Source organism: Cervus canadensis, chromosome 9 (genome assembly GCF_019320065.1).
Source record: "Cervus canadensis isolate Bull #8, Minnesota chromosome 9, ASM1932006v1, whole genome shotgun sequence".
Taxonomy (NCBI): domain Eukaryota; kingdom Metazoa; phylum Chordata; class Mammalia; order Artiodactyla; family Cervidae; genus Cervus; species Cervus canadensis.
The window spans coordinates 84138466-84149034 of NC_057394.1; the positions used below are offsets into that span (position 1 = coordinate 84138466).

General features: G+C 42.0%; 1 protein-coding gene across 1 annotated transcript in view; it reads right to left on the bottom strand.

Moving 5' to 3' along the window:
- Nucleotides 1-3377, bottom strand: part of RNF17 (ring finger protein 17) — a 113964-nt gene extending 110587 nt beyond the window's left edge. The window contains exons 1-2 of the mRNA XM_043477807.1: nt 2966-3377; nt 452-546 (exon numbers count right to left, since the gene is read on the bottom strand). Of these exons, the coding sequence (XP_043333742.1) occupies nt 452-546; nt 2966-3377 (507 nt within the window). The remainder of the gene's footprint in view (nt 1-451; nt 547-2965) is intronic.
- Nucleotides 3378-10569: the final 7192 nt, after the last annotated feature.

Genomic DNA, 10569 nt, shown 5'->3' on the forward strand with positions numbered 1-10569 from the left:
AAAGGGGATAGAGATTTTAGTACTTCCCTTGCAGTCCAGTGGTTAAGACTTCACTTTCCAATGCAGAGGATGAAGGTTCAAGCCCTAGTCAAAGCGCTAAGATCCCACATGCCCCAGGGCAAAAAAAAAAAAAACAACCCATAAAATAGAGGCAATGTTCTGGCCATTTCAATAAAGACTCTAAAAATGGTCCACATCAAAAAATCTTTTAAACAAATACAGATGTAGGCTGATAAGTGTATGACCTTAAGCTTGCATTCTTTTTGATCACTTTGAATAGTTACAAAAAGGTATGTGAAAAGCTTTATCTTTTGCTAGGTTTCTTTATTTAAAAGACTCAGCAGCAAAACCCCAAGTTTTTAGTTCCTAATTAGAAGTATGCTTTATTTCTCTACCATTTTTACCTTTAACATTAGGTTGTAATGTGATTGATATGAACAATAAAACTTACCTCACAATCAGGGCATGGGATTGTGCTGTATTCTTCAGTCATTAATAAGCACAGGTCACAAAAAGAATGTCCACATTGAAGTTCATGGTGGTGACCTACTGATGAAATTCTTCTATGAATTAAACTTTTCAGTTTGTTAATGTTGAATATTCTATGTATAATCAGAGGGGAAAATTAAAAGGGATTCTCTTCTATAGAAAAATATATCTATTTAGTTAGAAATGGATGACTTATTAAAATTCAAGAGAAACAATACAAATCAGGAGGGAGAAAAATCAGAAGAAAAACCAGGCAGAGATAATTAATATTGCTTGCATTCATTTGGATAGTTATTTGGTACCTATAATACTTTGAATCTGCCAGCTCTTACAATCATATAAAGAAAAAAATCATATAAAAATCTGACATACTCCATTTGATCATTATAATTATCACAGCTAAATAGGCTGTAGATATTATATTTGACACTCTAGAGATGGATAAACATTTTGGTGATCTGGGATAAATGGTATAACCCAGATTCCAATCTAGTTCTGTTTCCAAGTCTAATGTTCCTTCTACTTGATCATACTTCCCTCTGCTAATTTATACTTCCCATCCTGCTAATTTATACTTCCCATCCTGTGAAAGGGGACAGTGAAGGTCAATTTGAGAAACTGGCAAGACCCTTCTCTTTGAACAAAATAATGCCATTTGCAGCAACATGGATGGACTTAGATATTGTTATACCGAGTGAAGTCAAACACAGAAAGACGAATATTGTATGGTATCAATTACATGTGCAATCTAAAAAATGGGGGGGGGGTGTACAAATGAACTTACTTACAAAACAGAAGTAGAGTCATGGATGTAGAAAGTAAATTTATGGTTACCAGGGGATGGGAAAGGGTAAACTGGGAGAAGGGGACTGACATATACACACTACTATACATAAAATAGATAACAAGAACCTGCTATATAGCACAGGGAACTCTACTCAATACTCCTGTAATAGTCTATAACGGGAAAAGAACCAAAACAACAACAAAAAAAAGAGAGTGGATATTATGTAGATGTATTCATATAACTAATTCACTTTACTGTACACCTGAAACAAACACTGTAAATCAGTTACACTCAAATTAAAAAAAAATCCTCTCTTAATGATCTAAGACATTGGCAAACACAGAAATCAGATGCCACTACTGTCACACAAACATGACCCACATAAAGGTTATTTTTCACAAATTTAGCATTTATGATGGGAAATACCATCTAATACCAACATTTTAATACTCTAAGTAGAATCTGGTTTATCACAATATATTTGTTATAGCTATTTCATTTTAAGTCATTTTAAAAGATTTTGCAAGAAATGGGAAAAGAAACTAGATAAAATTAGGCTTCATTTACTATTAGTGTTACTGCTGATTTATATTAAAACAATTGCATTCTTTTGACAAAAAGAACTTTCGTTTTTAAGCTAATGAAACATCTAAAGGTTGTTTAAAACCAGGGTAAATTTTAAAGCTCTAATTTAAATTCCAGAGATACTAAGGATATCAAAACTGTTTTACCTTTTAAAGATTTCTGATACTGTACAAGTCGAAATAACGTGGGCTGCATTACAGCTTACAAAGCACTTTGATAATTCCACATGCATAGGCACCATCTTTCCAATTGAGTACTTCTCAGCATTATAATACAAATGTATGAAAGAACAGGTGATTTTAAAATGTCATGTTCTAAAACTTTATTTTGTAATACTATACCATCAAATAATGGAGATTTTCTACGAAACAGTAGCAATCGAAATTCGGGTAAGAGAACTTGCCTCTGCCCAAGAAAACACAACCAACTTTCTCTACGCTCAGGTCTCCCAAGCAGAGTCCATCCTGGAGCGACTGAGAAAATGGACTTTCACTTTGAAAGTATAAAATATAACAGTTGCACAGAGTGATAAGACGACTCTGGCAGCTCCAAGAGTTTAGTTTTAACAACACACCCCTGCAGAGATACAGCACTCTAAGGCCTGTGAGGTTAGGATCAAATAAACTGAACCTGTTTTCAATTGAGGAGAGTCTCAGTGAGCGGAGCATGGGCACACGTTCTCCCTGGATGGCCCAAGACTGAGCACAAGATGCACAAAACCTAACGAGCTGTCTTCTGAACAAGGCTTTAGGCCAAAAGAGCAAGTCCCCCGCCCCCACCCCTAATATCCGTTCTTAAATATCAGGAACCTTTGGTTACCACAACAAAACTACGCAAGAAAAAGAAGTTTCGTTGCTTCTTCACCACAGAATGACGGTCAAATTCTCACATTACCCCTTTCTTGAACCTGCGAACCCATCAGTGGGGCAGTCAGTGCGCAGCAGGGCGGAAAGCCGCTCTCCGGGCCTTGGCGTCAGGACCTCAAAGGCGGGCTGCGCGCTCGAGGCCTGGGCTGCCCCGTGCTCCTCACCGTCGCAGCCACTCCCTACTCTGCCTGTTCCTCAGCGCCCGTGACGGCAGGCGGACTGACCCCCAGCCTCTCACCCAGAGCTCTGGGCGCCCTTCTTCCACACCGGCTGCACAGGGCCTCGGTGGCTCCTCGGGCCCGGCCGTGCGTCTCCACCTGCCCGCAGGACACGGGACGCCTAGCCCTCAACGCCTCAGCCGCCATCTTCGCGCCTCGAATCCCAGGCCCGAGCCGCGTGCCGACCCGGTATCCCTTGCGGCAGCGACCTATCGCCGGAGGCGGTGGCTCCAGGGAGCCAATCGGCAGCGGGGAAGCTCCAGCCCACCCATCCCCCGCCCCAGACCCTCCTAGCAGGAGGCTGTTTGCTGTTTTACTCCGGCTTCTAAGAGCAGACTGCGCGTGGTCGTCGGGGACCGTTTTGTGGTCTGACCTTTGTCTAAAGCTCAGCGCCTTATCACTCTCACTGCATATAAGTCGGATTTCACGCATTACTACTTACTTTGCTTTTGACCTTGCAGGTGGCAATGTCGTCCCCCTTCCCTAGTGGATCATAGTGGCTTTAGTGGAGAAGCCAGTCTAGCTACCCACTCGTGAGGAGATTTGGTTAACAGTTTCAAACCAAGGTGTGGTCGTTATTACTAACAATTGTTGACCCTACTGGTATTTATTTAAGTGTTGAGAACGTTTAGGGATACGAAGAATTTATAAACTAACAGATTCCTGCTTGAGTGATATGTCACCCTCTACCTAAACGGGTAACTTCCACTAAAGCAGTTTGTATTAAATGGCAGAGGAGACTTAGAGAAAATAAGAATTGTATGCGTTGTGTGAAAAGCCCTTGTAGAGAATATAAAGTTTGCACTAGACTTTAAAACCTGAGTGAACCTTACAGAGGTAAACAGAGGAAATGAGGCTTTCCAGGGAGAACGAACTGCAAAAGCAAGGGATTATAGGTGAGTAGATGCTGTTGCCTATTTGGTATTTAACTTACAGACCAATTGCCTAGGTTAATTAATACTGCTTTAAGTGAGCTTTTTGGAGAATTAAGTTGGAATTGAATTTTAGAGAGTCTTGAATGTTTGGTAAGGACTTATCCTTTGAACAGTCCAGTCCTGGGGAAATTGTGTGAGCAAGAAATGAGGTGATCTGGTAGCAATTTGGCAAGTATCGGTGTATTGTGGAGGAAGCACGTGGAGATAGCAGGGTGCCTTCAGCTACTAAGAGTAAAACCAGCATGTATTCTTCATTTTCTTTTCCCCTCTATGTGTTTTGTTTTGGAAATAGAAGTATTCTGTTCAAAGCTCATCCCTGGTTAACATCCAAAATATGCAAACAGCTAATACACCTCAATATAAAAAAACCAACAACTGAATTCAAAAAGGATACCCTGAAGAAGTGTCTTTAGTGAGAGTATCTTAATGGTGAATGCTCTCAACTTTTATTTGGATGAAAATATTTTCATCTTCATCCTTGAATGAGCATTTAATAACATAATATTCTAAATTGACAGTTATTTTTTCTCAGACTTTGGAGATAGCATCATACTGATTTCTCTCCATCCTTGAAAATCCCAACCATTAGCACCTCTACTATGGCCTCCCTGGATGGCAGTTTATTTAGTCTGTTTTTTCTGCCCCACCACTTCCACCTCTGAGGGGATGCCACATTGCTCACCCTCAATGTTCCTTAAACACTGTAGTCTTGTGCCCTGTCCAAGCAGGTGCTTTATTTGTCAAGAAGTGAAAGCAAGAGGGAGAAATCCCATGTTGCAAATATAAAATGTAGGGCAAAACACCAACTAATAAATTACAGTACTTCCAGGATTCATTTCAGTTCAGTTCAGTTGCTCAGTCTGAACCGACTACTTGCGACCCCATGAACTGCAGAACGCCAGGCCTCCCTGTTCATCGCCAACTCCCGGAGTCCACCCAAACCCATGTCCATTGAGTCAGTGATGCCATCCAACCATCTCATCCTCTCTCGTCCCCTTCTCCTTCTGCCTTCACTCTTTCCAAGCATCAGGGTCTTTCCCAGTGAGTCAGCTCTTCACATCAGGTGGCCAAATTATTGGAGTTTCAGCGTCAACATCAGTCCTTCCAATGAACAACAGGACTGATCTCTTTTAGGATGGACTGGTTGGATCTCCTCGCAGTTCAAGGGACTCTCAAGAGTCTTCAACAATACCACCGTTCAAAAGCATCAATTCTTCTGTGCTCAGCTTTCTTCATAGTCCAACGCTCACATCCATACATGACTACTGGAAAAACCATAGCCTTGACTAGACGGACCTTTGTTGGCAAAGTAATATCTCTGCTTTTTAATATGCTGTCTAGGTTGGTCATAACTTTCCTTCCGAGGAGTAAGCGTCTTCTAATTTCATGGCTGCAATCACCATCTGCAGTGATTTTGGAGCCCAGAAAAATAAAATCTGCCACTGTTTCCACTGTTTCCCCATCTGTTTGCCATGAAGTGATGGAACCAGATGCCATGGTCTTAGTTTTCTGAATGCTGAGCTTTAAGCCAACTTTTTTACTCTCTTCTTTCACTTTCATCAAGAGGCTCTTTAGTTCTTCACTTTCTGCCATTAGGGTGGTGTCATCTACATATCTGAGGTTATTGATATTTCTCCCGGCAATCTTGATTCCAGCTTGTGCTTCCTCCAGCCCAGCCTTGATGTACTCCTTTTCCTATTTGGAACCAGTCTCTTGTTCCATGTCCAGTTCTAATTGTTGCTTCCTGATCTGCATACAGATTTCTCAGGAGGCAGGTCAGGTGGTCTGGTATTCCCATCTCTTTCAGAATTTTCCACAGTTTATTGTGACCCACACAGTCAAAGGCTTTGGTATTGTCAATAAAACAGAAATAGATGTTTTTCTGGAACTCTTGCTTTTTTGATGATCCAGGGGATGTTGGCAATTTGATCTCTGGTTCCTCTGCCTTTTCTAAAACTAGGTTGAACATCTTGAAGTTCACAGTTCATGTATTGCTGAAGCCTGGCTTGTAGGATTTTGAGCATTACTTTACTAGCATGTGAGATGAGTGCAGTTGTGTGGTAGTTTGAGCATTCTTTGGCATTGCTTTTCTTTGGGATTGGGATGAAAACTGACCTTTTCCAGTCCTGTGGCCACTGCTGAGTTTTCCAAATGTGCTGGCATGTTGAGTGCAGCACTTTCACAGCATCATCTTTCAGGATTTGAAATAGCTCAAGTGGAATTCCATCACCTCCACTAGCTTTGTTCGTAGTGATGCTTCCTAAGGCCCACTTGACTTCACATTGCAGGATATCTGGCTCTAGGTGAGTGATCACACCACTGTGATTTTCTGGGTCATGAAGATCTTTTTTGTACAGTTCTTCTGTGTATTCTTGCCACCTCTTCTTAACATCTTCTGCTCCTGTTAGGTCTCTACTGTTTCTGTCCTTTAGCGAGCCCATCTTTGCATAAAGTGTTCCGTTAGTATCTCTAATTTTCTTGAAGAGATCTCTAGTCTTTCCCATTCTATTGTTTTCCTCTATTTCTTTGCATTGATCACTGAGGAAGGCTTTCTTATCTCTCCTTGCTATTCTTTGGAACTCTGCATTCAAATGGGTATATCTTTCCTTTTCCCCTTTGCTTTTTGCTTCACTTCTTTTCACAGCTATTTGTAAGGCCTCCTCAGACAGCCATTTTGCTTTTTTGCAATTCCTTGTCTTGGGGATGGTCTTGATTCCTGTCCCCTGTACAATGCCACGACCCTCTGTGACAAAATGCTTTATTTCGCAATACCTCAATTTATCTTCACAGGTCTGTAGAAGGGAGTTTCTATCCCTTTAAAATGAATCAGGCTTTTGCCTTAAATTTCCATTAAACTTTATCTTAGAACCTCTGAACCAGGGAGATAACATCCCCTGAGTTGTTGGGTTCTGGTATGTCAGATGGAGGGCTGGAACCCAGGAATGGCAACAGAGGAGAGACAGCCCGCCCCGAGATCTGGTCTGAAGCAGAAACAGTGACACTGACAAAGTACAGAACAAAGCTGGCCTTGGAGCTCACGTGAGCACTGGATAGCGGAGCCCAGATCCCAAATGGCAGCTAGAGCAGGCAGTTATCTAACTGTGCCAAGGCCTGGTGCCCCTGAAAGGAGCAAATGTGTTTTTTCCTGCTTTTCAGTGTGAAGGGATAATTTTCAAAGAAAACTAAAAGCATGGCTCTCCTCTAGGTATAAAATGAACAAATGTTAAATTTATTCTGCTCATATTTGGGTGTGGGAACTAGGCAGTTAGAACCAGTTCAAGGGAGCAGAGATGCACAGGTTTATCTGGAGTCAAGGATGCCAGAGTATTGTGCAAATGCAGCAAAACTGGCTTTTCCAGAGGAAGGAGTGTTGTTCCTCGTGTTTGCATATCACAAACACGGACTATTCTGAGTTGCACTCGGTTCTCCGTAAGCTTAGATCTGTAAAACCCACCTGAAGGGGGTGCTCAGTGCCATGTGCAGATTTCCATCCAAGCACAGACTCCCCTGACTTGACCTCACAGATTCTAAAGTTGACCTGCTTAGCAGAGGGAAACTGACAGCACTAGGGGCTTCCCTGATGGCTCAGATGGTAAGGAATCCACCTGCAATGTGGGAGACGTAGGTTCAATCCCTGGGTTGAGAAAGTCCTCTGGAGGAGGGCATGGCAACCCACTCCAGTATTCTTGTCTGGAGAATCCCATGGACAGAGGAGCCTCGTGGGCTACAGTCCGTGGGATCGCAAAGAGTAGGAGATGACTGAGTGACTAAGCACATAGCCTCTTGTGCTAGGCGATCCTACAAGGTTAACACTACAAACTGATGGGTGGTCGTAGTATTAACGAGACAGTGTTTCCAGGAGGTCATCACATAACCGGGACATAATAGGAGTTGGTAACTACCAGCTGCTGATACTGTCATGTTAGGAGACATAAGTCCACTGGGGGAGTGATGACTGCAGAATGAATGTGGAGATCTGACAGTCTTTGTAAACACAGAGTCAGGAACAACCAGCATATGAGCACTTGCTCTATTTAAAAGTCTCCTGGGAAGGTGTCTCCTTCTTCATCTCCATAATAATGTCAGTTAGGGAAGTTGATGGCCTTTCTAGGGCCCTGATTTGAGCACTCCTGATCCACATCATCAGCAGGTAACCTCCCTTACAACATTCCTCCTTGGAAGCTAAAGGCGCACACACACACACACACACAAGCTTCACACTTGGGCCTCACACACACACATGCACACACACACACACAAGCTTCACACTTGGGCCTCACCCCTGTCACCACCCTGCCCAGTCTATCGTTGTTTCCCTCACCTCTTAACTCACCTTGTGTCCATTCTTGCCTGGGTATCCTCCTACCCTCCTCAGAGAAGCCAAACCGATCTGAACAAGTGAACTGGAGCAAGTTTCCGCCTTTGCTAATAATCTTCAACAGCCTGGTATTGTGTTTGTAATGAAACCGAGCCTGCTTCCCATGGCCTGAGACCCTATAAGGTCATATTGTTGCCCGTTTCAACAGCTGCCTGATGAACCAGTCTTCCTGTTCTTGCTACATGGCACCATCCCTTCCTCCTGGACTTTTCCTCTCTGTGCTTATTCATCTCAGAAAGGACTTTCCTGACCACCTCTTTAAAGGGGTCTCACCCACCACCAGGAAGATCCCCTGGAGGAGGGCATGGCAACCCACTCCAGTATTCTTGCTTGGAGAATCCCATGGACAGAGGAGCCTGGCAGGCTACAGTCCATAGGGTCACAAAAAGTTGGACATGACTTAGTGGCCAAACAACATAGTAGACAGATCTTTCATACCCTATTGACAGCCAAGACATTCACTTTATTATTGCTGGCAGGAATATAAATTGATATAGCTTATATGAAAATAAATTTATCAAGAGCCTTAAAAATGCTCTTAATGCCTCAATTCCATTTTGATGAATCTATTATAAAATAATGAGATGCTGTATAAGATTTAGTGACAAGATGAAACCTTAAAACAAAAATGATTACCAGTAGGAAATAGATGAGCCATCGCACAGAGGGGATATAGTTAAAACACTCTCAGTATGGAATAATGTATAGTCATTGGACTCATATCCTCAATGTTAACTAACAGAGCAGAATGAAAAGCTTTATATTTCAATTCTTCCTAGAAATAAGTATATGTTTAGAAAAAAGACTTGATGGACATGAGTTTGAGCAAGCTCTGGGAGTTGTGATGGACAGGGAAGCCTGGCTTGCTGAAGTCCATGGGGTCGCAAAGAGTTGGACACAACTGAGCAACTGAACTGAACTGAAAGAAATAACTACTCTTTTGTTTAGTTACAGAACTTGGTAGTTAGATTCTCGTTGGTTTTATTTTTTACTCTTGGATATTCCAAATTTTCTAAAATGAATTACAATGTCAGGACAAAACATTGTTTTAAAAAATACTCTATAAATCCAGCCTTCTCTCTATATCTGAGTTACTCTGCCACATCAATCAGATTTAAATTAACTGTTACTTTCTCTAAAAAGTATCCAGGCCTTGGTGGGTCAATGAAGCCCGTTCCTCTAAAACAACAACACAAAGCAAAACCGTCTTGAGGTTTTATTGCTTCTTTTCTGTTTACAACTCAATAAAGTGAGTTGATAACACCAGTCTCATTTCTGTGATTCTTTAAATTTTTTATTTACTCATTTCACAAATATGAGTGTCAATTTTTTACAAAGATAGGTATGTACAATACTAAAGTTATTCCAGACAGGGTTCCTGCTGTGAAGAGATTTCTACTTCAAACTGAACTCCTCTCAAGCTTAATCCAACCCCACAATAAACCTCTTGCGGCTTTGTGCTCTATCTGCAGCGTCCTTCACTGGCTCTGGCAGGACAACAAGCTGCCAGCCATCACAGGAGGGGGCCCTCAGACAGCCTGGCAGGAAGAAGAGTGAGGACAAATGGTTCATAGCTGAAGTTTTGGGACCATCACTGCCTTGTCAGGACTGGAATTAGAAAGCTGTCATGACACTGCCTGGAAAGGGTTCCAGGTCACTGAACCACTGACATCATCAGAGTAGTCCAAGGATAATCGTGTGATAATTGTGGCTGAACACAGAGATCAAAACCCTTGAGATTAGACTTGTTATTTTAAATACACACACACAATGACACAGTGCATTATCATCTATTTACATGAAGTTACAATGATGGTTCTGAGAACATAGCAGTGAATTGTGGCTCTAAGACTCCCTTTGCTTGCTCTAGAGACACAACTCGGCACCATCAGCAGCAGGACATCCTTGTTTGTCCTGTCTTCCTTAATGATGGAGGAGAGGTAATGGGGCAGCCCACTGAGTACAAAAAGTTTACCAAGTGTCATTCCTGTTAAATGAGTGTGTGCTGGGTATCAGCTGATGATGGAAGGACTATGAAAATGGCTTCCTCTCTTGTTCTGCTGCTGGAGCCTCCGAAGAAATTCTGACTTAAATGTGTGCCATATCAGAGAGAGGGCAGAGCAGGGATGTTGTGAGGGAAGAGTTCAGACCTTCCTTGGAAAAATAAAAGGACTAAAGAAGTAAAAAGAAAAGAAAGTTGAAATTACATCTCATTTTTTTTTTCTGTCCTATGCTATGCATTTTGTTGCTGTTGTTGTTTAGTCTCTTAAGTTGTATCTGACTCTTTGTGACCCCACGGACTGTAGCCCAC